We start from the raw sequence: 14,003 nt of genomic DNA, 5'->3' as shown, positions 1-14,003 counted from the left end.
TGAATCCCTGCAGTCACGAAAGCTTTAAATCGAAATTTAAGGTCTTTCAGTTCACCTTGTGTTATAAGGTGTGGTTCAGAGGAGGAGGATGGGAGAAAATATGGGTCATGTGACCTTGATGGTTCAGGACCAGAAGTTTCATCCTCTTCCTCGTCTGACTCAAGTGAGAATGATTCTGCTGCATGAGGAACCGGCAGTCCTTCTCCGTGGGGTACCGGGCGTATAGCTGATGGAATGTTGGGATAACTTTTTCACTTTTTCTTCTTTGACACACCACGCCCGGCCGCCTTTGTCTCCCTAGCGGCGATGTTTAACTACACACTGCAACCAGGTACTAATTTGAGTCTGAGTCGACCTAGGGGGGACCCAGGACCGGTTCAGATAATCGCCACTTGTGTTGGCTCAGTGGACCTTACCTAGTAAGATCAAATATAGTTCAGTTTTATTTGCACAAATGTTTAAAGTGATTTGTTTACTTTGCCTATAATTTGCACTCTTATCGTCTTATTTGTATTATTTGTTGTCGTAACATTCTGGCATGCCCCTACTGGACATGTGTGGAAAAAAAAGCTTCATAGCTCATCGGATTCCTCCAATGCAGATACATATTCTTATCAATAATAATTTCTGATCCTCAGCTTGGCTCCTCTGCCGGGTTCATGGGGCTAGCGGCGCTAACCGCTGCGCCACCGCCCCCCCCAACCCCCCACGTCACCCCCCCAACCCCCCACGTCACCCCCCCCCCACCTCCCCAACCCCCCCACGTCACCCCCTCCAACCCCCCAAACCCCCTACGTCACCCCCCCAAACCCCCCACGTCACCCCCCACGTCACCCCCAACCCTCCACGTCACCCCCCCCCCACGTCACCCCCAACCCCAACGTCACCCCCCCCACCTCATCCCCCCCCACGTCACCCCCAACCCCCCCACCACCACCACGAGGCGACACATCCGGCCACCCTCGCTTCGCGTCACGCCCGCCCCCACTACCCCCCACCCCCAATTGGCTCGCGTGAGCCGTCACGTGGGGCTCGCGCAGCCAATCGCGCGTAGGGGGGGCGGGGCTTCGTCCTAACCGCGCGTCACCCACACGACGCAGAGAGACGGAGCGAGAGAATCGCTTAGCCATGGCCGCTCTCACTTGCAAGCGTCGTAGCAGCAACAGCAACAACAACAGCAGCTGTCGTCGTCCTCCTGCTTCTCCTCTGCGTCTCCTCACACCACTCGTGCTCCTCGGCCTCGCTCTGCGTACCGGCGAGGCGCGCAAGCACCACCTCAGCCTGCGGGTGAGCGAGCGAGCTGGTCTGGTCGGTGATGGCGGGTGAGGGCGGGTCGGTTGTGGGGCTCCTGTGAGGGTTGTAGGATTGGTGGTGGTTGTTGTTGATGGTTGTTGATGGTGGTTGGTGGGGCAGCGGTGGCGTAGCGTTTCGCGGTGCTCCGCGCTACGAACCCGGCCGTCCCGAGTTCGATCCCCGCTCGCGGCCAACACCGGTGACGATTGTCTTAACCGGCCCTTGGCCTCCCCTAGGACGACTCGGCGTCGAATGAGATGTGTAAACATCGCCACTGGGGAGACAAAGGCGGCCGTGCATGGTGTTGGCTACCCCACCCGACGGCCTTCATAGGTGCCGCTGCACGCTAACAGCACTTGGCCCAACAGCCTCTTAAGGCTTTGGCGGTGGCATATTTGGTGATGGTGACACAAGCAGGCGGATGGAGGAGAATGGCGAGTTTTAGATGTTACTCCCGTCGTAGTAGGGTTCCGTCTGCCGGCACGGTGGTCTTGAACCTCCCGAGAATTACCACCTCAGCTTCACCGGGTCAAGCTGCGGATATTAAAGTTGCTTCGCCGCTGACCGCTCGTACACCACCTGGCCGATTAATTTTGGCTGCGTGGGGTGGTTGATGGTATTACGACACAACTCCGGTTAGATTTCCCAAAGGTGGCCTTAAAGCCAAACGATTAATTGTAAATAGGTTTAACAGTAGGAACAATTTAACCCGTAGGCTTTCGCGACCAATATTCATAATATAGGTTTTTTGGGTCCGATCGCGTTATTTATAAATGTGTCGTAACCCTCCACCACCCGACACGGCCAATAGATGCTGCTCTATTTAAGACCGGAAGCAACAGGAGAGCTTCACCATTCCTGCCCGATGAAGCTGATTGTAATTATCAGCGAAACGTCGTACTACTCAAATTTTAAAATGCTGTTGATTTTCTCTTCAGCACACCGGTGGGCTAAAGAAGTGAATTATTTTGTCCTTTGAAAAACGTGACACATCTTTTACTGTTTGGCCGTGTCGGGTGGTGGAGGGTTACGACACATTTATAAATAACGCGATCTGACCCAAAACACCTATATTATGAGTAGGAACAACACTAACGTTTGAAGCAGTGGATGTTCAGGGTGCATAGGCAAGTTTGCGGCATGAGAAATATCTTACGTGAACAAGGAACATCCTCAAAACCCAACGCGTTTCGTGAGGGTTGTTTTGACCATACTTCACCGCGCCGGTCAAATGCAGGTCGGCCCATGATCGGATCGGATATCTCTCCTGCCGCTGTCGTTAGCCGTGAATTTGCGAATTAAATTGGGTTATTGAGGTTCATAGGGCAGTGTAGTGCTGACCACTGTGCTACCAACCGCGAGTCTGCGTATGACACCTTAGGGACCCTCGAATTTGCTTTCATATAACAACAGTGTCTTCTCGGTTGCCCTCATTCTGGCCCTGTAGATTCGCTATACCCCATCACCGCTACTGTAATAAACAAAACAAAAAAACCCTCTTCAAACTCTGCTCGATGTTGGGGGGGGGGTCACACTTTTTGTGCCGGCCTCTTACGATGCGATCACGATTTAAATTCTGTTCAAATCCAAGTCGGGAATGAAGCGGTGAACTCGGCGATGACCCGAGAGAGTTCAGTGTCAGGCCACGGCTAGCATCAGTGGCGAAGTGACATTACGAATCTGACCTGGGCCTTCCAACCCCGCACTGGAACCAGCGTGGGTGAGGTATGGGCCAAATTACCTCCGTGACCAAACGTGGTTTTGGTGGGAGCCCTTCACTCGCAAGCAGTACAACGGCAGAGGGATGTAAGTAACTCAACCTTTTTTTTTTAGCCAAATAACTTTTTCGGGCCTTGCATTGAGTGTGAATTTAACGTGATGGGGTTTCTGCACCGTAATAAAAAAAAAATTACATCTGGTACACGTGCATTAACAACCCCAATTCATCATGGGACCTCCTTTGGCAGTACCAAAATATGAGAATAGGGTTTTCCCCTTTTATCTGGCAACAAAACAATTGTTAAGTTGTTAAAACACCAAACTGAAACCTTGTACAAGGAATCATGTCTGCATTAACCACAATATTTGTGGTCAAAATGCAAACAAAAAACATACTCTGATAATATATGCATTGTCTTTTAAACTGATTGGTCCACACCAGAGACAGCTTTCTTTTGAGCCTCGTCTTAAACAAACGGTGTTAGACCAGAGGACGCCAAAAGGCGTACAGCCCCATTCACTTACGTATTTTACATGGAAGCCTATGTACGGGCACCCTCTCCAAAATGTGAATTCAATCCTTTGGGCTCGTGTTACCACTGTTTCGGTTTTCCCTGTGGCCACCAGACCCTGTCTGCCAATGTCCGGTATGTGATTGTAATGAGAACCTCGGTTGACTGGTTTATTGAAGACGTTACTTTGGGGGGAGTGTGGCTTGAGGGATAAAATGCATCGATTCCGCGAATTCATATTTATTCCTTAGCTTAACATGCCATCGCTCGTGTGTAGGTAGGTATCCATTATTTCCATTCGTATTGTATGCACAGTCGAGAAAGCTCGATTAAATAATGTTGAAGGCACTGGGAAAACTCAATGTTAAGATTGTTCAGCCCCTTTGTCTGTTCACTGCTGGATGCAGGCATTTCCACGCCGTGTTCGGTCTTGGGGTTTTTTTTTCTCGTGACTATACTTCACCACATTGGCCAGGGGGGGTGGGGGGGGGATGATATTGAATGCCAGATGGTGGAAACTGTTAAAGTGTGTGCGAGTGGGGATTTATTTTAAACACACAAAAATTGGACCATTGTAACGAGGCACCACTCTAAACTAAAAACTACACATTTTTTTTATTTTGCCAGGTAAGGCTCACTGAGCTATAAAGCTCTTTTTCAGAAGCAACCTGGCCACAAATTATAGCTCAACAAAGTGGCGTCTTATCGGGTGGACTTTTATAGCAGCAAAATCCTCTAAACGCACGTTTCTAAATGTGGAGGTAAAAAACCGAAAGTTAAAACCGGAGGACCCAGAGGGAAATCAACGCCTCCACAGAGAGAGAGAGACACGCAAACTCCAGATATATAGCAGGCGTTGTGGTCTAATTGGGTCACATGACCCCAGAATCCACTGCAGGTGCCACAGTACCCACTCGCTGATCCTCGAATGGAACCACGGATTGTGACAAATTGTTAGGGTGATGGGGTTTGGGGCATGGTGGGACAAATCGTGAAGGAGATGGGGGGGGGGGCATGGTGGGACAAATCATGAGGGAGATGGGGGGTCATGGTGGGACACATCGTGAGGAAGATGGGGGGGGGGCATGGTGGGACAAATCGTGAGGGAGATGGGGGGGGGCATGGTGGGACAAATCGTGAGAGAGATGGGGGGTCATGGTGGGACACATCGTGAGGAAGATGGGGGGGGGGGCATGGTGGGACAAATCGTGAGGGAGATGGGGGGGGGGCATGGTGGGACAAATCGTGAGGGAGATGGGGGGGCATGGTGGGACAAATCGTGAAGGAGATGGGGGGGCATGGTGGGACAAATCGTGAGGGAGATGGGGGGGCATGGTGGGACAAATTGTGAGGGAGATGGGGGGGCATGGTGGGACAAATCGTGAGGGAGATGTGGGGGGGGCATAGTGGGTCAAATCATGAGGGAGATGGGGGGGGGTGGCATGGTTGGACAAATCGTTAGGCGCCCACTGTACAGCAATTTGCTTGTAAGATTGTATGTTTAAACAGTGCAACTGCAGAGCACTTAGCTGCTGACCGTGGCAGACGGTCACGCTGCCCTCCAGCTATTCAGCCGCCCACGTTGACGCTTTAACTCCGAATCGCTGCGTGTGCGTACACATCCCGCTCGACGCGACAAGAGACACGCTACGCCCGCCGTGTGTTTAGCTTGCCCCCCCCCCGTACGCACGCCCGATCAGCACGGTTTGTTCCGTACGATGCGAAATAAGTTCAACATGCATTCGTGCGTTACGCCGTCTGTTGCCACGTCGATAGTTGGTGGTGATGCTCTCGTGGGGGAATGTGTTTATGCCAAGACTTCACAAACCACCCCAGGGTTTTTTTTTTAATGTTCGTGCCAGACGTGTCTTAGAGGAGAGAGGTCACGGGAGAGACGATTTCATACAGGTCACAGCAGGTTTATCCGAAACAGGTAGACGGACGGGTTGTAAACTTAAGTATGTGCGCTTGTAACAGCAGCCCCCTTTTGTCACTCCACTGCTGGATGAGGGTCTCCCCACCGCTGCCGTCATCAGTGGCGAATAAATCAACCATTCTTGGCACCCCCCCCCTCCCCCGTGATGACTCGGCTTTAAATGAGTACCTGATGCAGTGTGTGTAAACAGCCAGCACTTGGGGAGTCAAAGGTGGCCGGGCGTGGTTTTGCCCACCACCCACTCTTGCACCGTGCCAGCCCTCCATAGGTGCTCGCTTACTGCACTTGCCCCAACGGTCCATTAAAGGCTACACGGGGATTCTTTGTGTGTTTTTTTTCGCGTGGCATTTCATAAGCTCTACTTGGTTTGAGTGGCGAGCGCCCTGGCACCAGCGGTGATTTGTTGGCGTTTGACTAACTGGAGTGTGTGTACAGGTAAATCACCAGGTTCGTGCGCAGTTTGCCTAAGGATGTTGGCACGGTGACGATTTCACAGCCTAATAATCTCGCGCTATCGCAGGCGGTCCGCCCTCTACCACAACCCCCCCCCTCCCCTGCTTTTTCTCTCCCCACCTGTGTGGATGGAACGTTTTTGGGGTGGCATAGATTGCGGCGTTCAGGTCAGCAGCGATAACGAAACCACGTCTAACCGAGAAACCTTTATGGTGAATAAGCCTCCGTGTTTAACCGGTGACAAACGTTGTAATCTCTCATTTACTTGATACAGCTGTCGTGGCTGTGACGGTTCCACCTGAAGACGGAAGCTTGTGTTGCCTCCGAAACGTCGTGATTTTTATTTTTATTTTATTTTACTTTTATGAATTTTAATGTTTTACCTACGTGACTTTACCGAAAAAAATTAAGAATATGAAACGTTGCCCTGTCTCTGACCAGCATCTTGAGATTGCGGTTAACGCCATGTTAATTTCTAATCCGGTACAGTTAATCCTCTCACCTTTTTTTTATTCCTGACTTTGTTTTCCCAACTCTGCTGTTTATATCTGGATTCGAATTCACGACGTCAATTTCGCCTGGCGGGGGGGGGGTTAGTTGTGCGTGTTTAAGGTAACATGGAAAGATGTAAATGTGGCCCATCACAGGACTGTTTCTGAAAAAAATACACCACGGTATTTAGCACTCGTTCCGTGAAGGAGGAACCACAAAACCACACGGACCGTCTTCGACCTGAAGCCCTCTCGTCATTGCCAGCAGCCCTCGACGTTGGTGTTTGGTTCCTGAATAGATTGCTGCTGCGGTCATGTGCAAGAATAGCATCGGATTTTCGGACTACCCACTTCTGATGCGTTTTGTGTTTTTTTTACTCAATTCGGTTTTTTCTAGTTTTTGAGCGGTGAACATTTTGGTCTTGCGTGGCTAACGTTCCTTCTCGAACAAGTAAACGTTTGTTTCCCAAGCGTGGTTAAAGAAGACGCAAGTAATAATTCTCCCCCCCCCTCCCCATTTCACCATCATCATCAGCAATGATCAATCCACTGCTAGATGAAGGCCTCCCAAGCCGACACCATCTCTCGCAGTCTTGCGATGGTACAATCCACCTAGCACCTGTACACATACTTGTGAATATGTTGAACTTCTTTTGCACAGTACACATCCAGCCGTGCTAATTGGAGGTGTGGGGGAAGGACAACAATCTAAACACAACAAGCAGTTCTAAAGGAATGAGATTTTAATTTAGATTTAAAAGTGCATAGCTCCAGTGGCATCGGAAGGAAGAGCGTTTCAGGTGGCCACTGAAGCGAATATGAACGCTCCCCAGTGCAGTCACCATCTTTGTTCGATGGCTAGCCAAAGATTGCTTCCAGAATGACCGGGAATTAGCGCGATGGTTTATGCTCCTTAACGAGATAAGCAAGGTGTTGTGGTTCATTTGTGACAACCGCTTTGTGTGTAATGTGCACGACCATATAATACACGAGCCGATATCATCGCTCCATGTACACGGGAGACGCCACTGCGATCAATGGTCTTGACCATCGGCCCATCATCCAACTCCCCCCCCCCCCCCAGCAATGCGTCCTGCCCAAACCCACTTGCTCATCTTGAATCAATATGTCCTCGAACTTCCATACGTTATCACATCCACGTTCCACTTCCTGCCTCCCAGTTTAACTCCGAGTGTGCGTCTCTCTCCGTTCTTTAAAAGGTGCACCCCGCTCGGAATATAAATGAGATAATTGTCTGTTATCTTAACTTTTCCATTGGTTAAAACTTTGCAAGTGGGCAGTCGCATTCACGCGCTCTGCCAGAGCAGGAGATTCAGCGTGTGCAACGCGCACAGCCCTCGTGACTGCGAGATGACTTACGCTGAGGGATGAGCCTCCCCATGACGACGTGCCGCTTACCACTTTGCCTATGCTTAAGGCAGTCCATCGATACGAAGATAACGCTTGTTGGTAAACGAATTTGCAAGCGGCTATCGCTGCTGGCGATGATGCCGCTGTATCCTGCCGCAGCCGGGACATGGAAGGCCTGGGACTGGTGGCTGGGATGGTTCTGGTGCAGCGTGTTGGTGTCTGCGTTGTCGATGCACTATTCGCTGATGGTTGCGTTGTTCTTCAAGGTGTTTGACCCCTGTGTTACGCAGAAGGAGCGTCATAGTGGGCGGTCGGCTGCCGCTCGCCACCGCCGACGACGTTCACGCAAAAACTCAAGAGACGCTCGACCGTTAGGAACAATCTCAACACCCGTCCCTTCGACACGTGTCAGGTTTTCTGGGATGCGACTTGTTTGTATGATACAAAATCGAGCGTTTGTGCCGGGCGAGTACCGTAAACAGGATACGATGTGGGCACCAGTGGAGGGCGGTGCAACATCCATTGCCGGAGCTGTACTTTGTATGTATGTCCAACTTATTTCTCACCGGACCAAGCGAACAATGCTAATTTGAAGTGCGGGGGAAGGGACAATATAAACTAAACACAACATACAGCAAGCAGTTCTAAAGAAATGAGTTTTCAATCGAGATAATTCATATCACTTCTCTCGCTCGTGGTGCATTCCTCAAATCGTGCGTGCCAGAATTAATACTCTTCACAATTGGTGCAAAGTCAAGTGTTTTTTTTCTTTTCTCTTAGGCTAATTGCGCAAGATATAACCGTGAGCGAGACGGAACATATGAGAGGGCACCGATTGTACGAATGCGTCGGTGCGATGACATGCGCGGCGCACACAGCAGCCCAGACGGCAGTCTAAACAAGAGGGGACGGTGCCAATGAGATGGCACAAGAATCGTGACCACGAATTCAAAAGCCATGACCGCAACTCGTGACATTTTGCGGAATCCGGGGCAGGGTAGAGCTGTTGGGGGAAGAGTGCTCGCACGTACCGGTGTTGCTGCCCACGTTAATGTTTGTCCCACGCCACAGTGCAACGACGTCTTCTTGGCGCGGTTAATCGTGACGGAGAGCAACGGCTGTAACGTTACGCCGACGTGGGTTAACGAGCCGAGTAATCGCGTCACGAGTCGCTGAGCGGTGCAATCGTCGCCGTGATGATGAGGATGATGAATTGGGCCGTTTTAGGCCGTTGTGTGTTCCACGGTACTGTTCCGGGGTGACCGCAGTCGCTTACTGTACCAGAGATTTATTTATTTCCATTTGTGAGATGAAATATGCACATCTGCTGCCATGGTTTTTGTGCAGTGGATGCGGTTTAGGTTTGTTGCCCATGTGCTTCGTGGAAGGCTGATGCCAGGGATCTTCTTGATGGGGTGCCATGGTGACGAGATGTTAACTGCCTTGCCTGGTATGCAGGAGGTTGTTGGTTCAATCCCAACCCTGATGCCTGTACATTTGGAGTTTGCATGTTCTCCCTGTGCTTGTGGGGATTTTTCTCTGGGTTCTCTGTTTTTTTTTTCCCTCCACATTAAGAAATTTGCTTTCAGAATATTTGGCTGGTATACATTTTCACGTGATAAGCCATTTCTTCGAGCTATCATTCGTCGCCAGGTCGCTTCTGACAGCTATATAGCTCAGTAGGCCTTGCCTGGTAAAATTAAAATAGTTTCGTGTTAGTTTCTGCGTTGCGTCTCTTACGGGATGTTTTCTTCTGACTTCTTGTAAGCTTCGTTCGGCATTTCCAAGCGTCATCGTCGGGGTTTGAACCGTCGCGATTGACGCTCGCGTTTCAATTCAACACTTAATTGTTTAAGTCTCGTCTGTCTTGTGTTTTTCTAAGAAGACGTTGGCAGTGCTTACACCTACCGTCGATTTTGTCACACTGTCAAATAAAAAATAAATCACGTGCGAGCTGACATTTGTGACGGGAAACATATTTTCTTCAATATTAATTCGTGTTTGTGCAGTACAGTTGATCATCGATTATCCGGCGCGCGATTATCCGCTTTCCAACTTTATCTGGCGGTCCCGGGCCGATCTGGCAAATGCGACACCGTGTGCGTGGCAAAAAAAGGACCTACGCTTGATTTCAGTGTTAAATATTACACACAGTACATAGAACTTAAAACAATGAAAATTCTGCACGTATGTACATCACCCCATGCAGAGTCTTCGAGATTGGAGAGGCAAGTATGGTCCAGTAAAAGCAGTAACTTTTTACAGTAGAATATTTATTTTTGTCTATTTATTTATCCCACTTTCATATGGTAAGCACATTTATAACGCTAACAAAAATGTGACGCCTAAAAACACAATGTAAAATGCAAGAGTGTACAAAATAAGCTGTTTTAAATAACGACGATGCAGTGATTATTTGGCGTTCTTGAAAATCCGACGGCCCCCTCCTGCCCCCCCCCCTGGAGCCACCGGATAATCGATGATCGACTGTACTTTCGATTTCTCTACAATTGTTTTTGCTCCGATTTGTATTATTAATGAATATATTTTTGTCATTTTGGCGACCCGAGTCACCGTTGCCAGTGGGACTCTCTTGGCCTCTCAAGTTCTCTCCTGGATAAACAAAACACTTGAACTTGCACTCAATATTACGTGCTTGCGTGTGTGTGTGTGTGTACGCGCGTGCGTTTGAATGTTTACAACAGGAAGACACCAGGAGTCAGGTGCAGTTGAGTACGTTCGGCTACGAGAAGGGAGGGACTCTGTCTGTGCGACTCACGCTGCTGAAGCTGGGCAACCCCAAGCCGGCGGAGAAGTCGGTGAGAACGCGCACGCACGGACGCACGCATGCGGAGGAGCGAGTGACACATGCGTGTGTCTCTGTGTTGACATCACGTTGCTGGGTGCAGGACTGAAGGCTTGAAATATTAACTGGCCAGCAACACCGTAGCACTGTCACGGTTGTAAAAGATGAAGAGTTAACAAGGTTATAATAATAATGAGCGAGCGAAAAAGAGATGATGGGAGAGAATTTCAAAGTGCTCAAAACAATGAGTGGAGCGCCGGGCGGCTAAAATGCGGCAAGTTGGCATAGTGAGGGGCCACAGCTGATGCATCTGTCAGTCATCTCAGTCGGTCAACCCATGGAACCTGGGTCTGTCCCGTCACTTCCTGTCAGCGAGCCTTCGACACGTGACGTGGCCTCAAAGTACACCGCTACTTCTTGGCGAATGGCAGCGGTTGTTGTTGTTGAATAGTTGGATGAATGAGTGGTTGGGTGGATGAGTGAGTGTGTTATTGTGACCTGCAGTGCGGTAGTTGGATCCATCGTATGGACTAGACGGAACGGAGAGTCTCCTGGCAGATGGGAGTCCTCCACGTTGGTGGAGGAATCAACTGTGCGGTTAGATATTTTTTGTCGCCCCGAGTTGGCCGATGATGTGTGGGGCAGCAGCGCGAATTCTCTAGGGGACAATTTGACTTGTTGGCCAGTGCCGAACTCCCCCCGCCGGAATGGGGGCCGAGCGGCAATGTCGAGTTTTACACCCACTTGAGAAAGGACAGCCGTAAAAGAAATAGAGATGGAACGGTCTTGCAAACTTCCGTGCCATGAGCCTCACTCCCCCCCCCGACCCTTAACAACCTCTTCCCCTTCGCCAACCTGCAATGATGACCAGCGTGGTGAAGTATGGCCAAACAAACTGCCACAACCGACACGGTATGGGGGATGTCTTCATACGAGAGTGGCGCTGACAAATGGCTGTAAATCATTAATATTTCACACTCCATTTGCTCGAAGGTGCATGTTTAGACACTGCCTTGAAGTGGTGTTGAACTCTCTTTCTCTCCCTCCCCCTCTCTCTCACTGACTCGTGTCGTCTGCAGGTAGGGTTCAGCCTCTACAAGGCCAAGAACGACGGCCTGTCCTCCTATCTGGTAAGGAAGTGGTGACTGCCACGAGCAAACCACCAGGCGCCAGGTGGTGCACCGGGGAACCTAATAGAAGATTTTTATTTTAGCGCAGGCACGGATAACTTGCAACCCCGATAACCTGTCCACTTAAATTTCGATTTAAAGCTAACGTGACTGCAGGGATTCATCTTCTTGGTTCTTTCGGTAAAGTCACGTAGAAGGGAAGTAATAAAATAATAAAAATAAAACATTATTTTATTACTTCCCTTCTACGTGACTTTACCGAAAGAACCAAGAAGATGAACCTGTCCACTGTTAATATCTTGTTAACTATCTGAGTGTGTGTCTGTGCACCTAGCCTGGCACAAGCGCCGTGGTGACGTCACCGCCACTTGGTAGCGCAGTGGTTAGTGCTTGGCGCTACGATCCTAGCCACAACCGGTTAATAATCACACTGGTCCCGGGGCTCTCTTACGAGGACTCGAGTACAAGTAGAACGTCCCTTAACGACCACCCCTGTTAAAGACTAATCGCTTAACGACAGGCCTCCACAGAGCCCAATACGTAGTGTATAGTGTAGTGTATAGTGGCGTATAGTACTGTATAATAATGTAGTGTATAGTGTAGTTTACTGTAGTGTATAGTAGTTGAGTGTATAGTACTGTATCATAGTGTAGTGTGTAGTAGTGTAGTGTGTAGTAATGTAGTGCCTCCATAGAGCCCAATGTGTTTGCTTACCTACCATTCCCCTGTTTACGACGATTAACTATGAAAATAAACCATGTTTCTTCTAAAATTATATGTTTATAATGTTGTTGGTATCTTTATATATTATGATCCATTGTTTAAATATGATAATGTACGTTTTTTGGGTGAAAAAGGGTCACGCTTAATGCTATCGGAACGAATTAAGCCTTTAACGTGTATTCCCTATACTCGCTTAACGACCAAATCACTTAACGACTAGTGTCGTGGAACCAATCACCGTCGTTAAGAGGGGTTCTACTGTACCTGGTGCCACGGGCAGAGCCAGTGGGGGGGGGGGTTGGGTGGCACGTGCCCCCCCAATGATTCGATCAAAATCCCTAATTTCGATCGGATCATTGGGGTTTATTAGTAATAAATCGGCATTTTGCGACCCCCACTGCCACTGTGTAGCATATTATTACGTGCCAGGGACTTTGAGATGATAGGACAATAGTCTGAGTCCATAATTGGCAATAAGTAACGGCAAAGCAGTTATAAGTGACACAGAATTGTGCGCAGTTGCGTATACAGCTCACGACTTCCCTGAAGGCATCAACACCTTCAGCGAGCGCGATGCCGATCACACAACGCGGTTCGAATTCGACCCTCGATCGATGGCTGCGCCATCGCCGCAGACGCGTCGAATAAAAAGCAAGGGACAAGTCCTTACTTACTAACAACTTCTATCATTTCGCATTGCTAGAGGGGTTGCTCCCCTACCTAAAAATCCTGACTCCGCCATTGCCTGGTGCTGTGCGTAATGGGGAGACAAAGTCGGCCTGGGCGTATGGTGTTGGTCGCCCCACCCTGCTCGTGCGTCGCACCGGCCTTCATCGGTGCTACTCGCTGCTGGCAGCAGCACTTGCCCCCACCCCCCCTCCCTCAATGGTGTGCTTGTTGAGGCTGTACGCGTTGGGGTGGGGATCTTTGTCTTTGTGCGGTGCGCGCGCAAGGAGACGGATGTGGAGAGGTGCATGCTGCGGGAACAGACGCACGACCCCGTCACCCTCTTCACGTTCGACTTCGCGCGCAGCAGGTTCGTTTCCTTGGCGGAGGGGGCGCCGCCCCGACCAATCGCTCGCCGCGCGTTGCCCCACGCCGGCTTTGTCCGTCTTATTCTTTGGTTCTTTCGGTAAAGTCACGTATAAAGATAAAATAATAAATTAAATAATAGCATACTACGACGTTTCGATTGCAACACAAGCAATCATCATCAGGCATGAAAGAAATAGCAACAAAAATCTAACCAGAAAACTATAGACAGACATATAAGCAGACAGACATCATAAAGATACACAGAGAGAGAACACGTATCGGCACACGTGTTCTCTCTCGACGACTGCGATCCACGGGCCCACTGCGACGCTGGACGCGCTGCGGCTTCTTATATTTTTTTTCAGTTTTGGCGTCAATCCCCACATGGGTGTCGCGCGACTTTCACCACCGCTGTCTGTATGGCACAGTCGGGGTTGGCACAGCTGGTGTACCTGCCAGTCATCTCAGTCGGTGAACCCACGGCACCTGGGTCTGTCCCGTGACCTCTTGCCAGCAGCGAGCCTTCGACACGTC

The 14,003-nt window shown here is 49.8% G+C and overlaps 1 protein-coding gene across 1 annotated transcript in view; it reads left to right on the top strand.

The window, feature by feature from the left end:
• Window positions 1-1,074: 1,074 nt before the first annotated feature.
• The window catches only part of GPR107 (G protein-coupled receptor 107), a 36,559-nt gene continuing 23,630 nt past the window's right edge, over window positions 1,075-14,003 (top strand). The window contains exons 1-4 of the mRNA XM_078877967.1: window positions 1,075-1,287; window positions 10,481-10,594; window positions 11,661-11,711; window positions 13,388-13,470. Of these exons, the coding sequence (XP_078734093.1) occupies window positions 1,129-1,287; window positions 10,481-10,594; window positions 11,661-11,711; window positions 13,388-13,470 (407 nt within the window). The 5' untranslated portion in view covers window positions 1,075-1,128. The remainder of the gene's footprint in view (window positions 1,288-10,480; window positions 10,595-11,660; window positions 11,712-13,387; window positions 13,471-14,003) is intronic.

The sequence above is a fragment of the Lampetra fluviatilis genome, chromosome 49, assembly GCF_964198595.1.
Source record: "Lampetra fluviatilis chromosome 49, kcLamFluv1.1, whole genome shotgun sequence".
Classification (NCBI taxonomy): Eukaryota; Metazoa; Chordata; class Hyperoartia; order Petromyzontiformes; family Petromyzontidae; genus Lampetra; species Lampetra fluviatilis.
The sequence above is the reverse complement of the archived record's forward strand: the minus strand, read 5'-3'. Positions and strand labels throughout refer to the sequence as shown.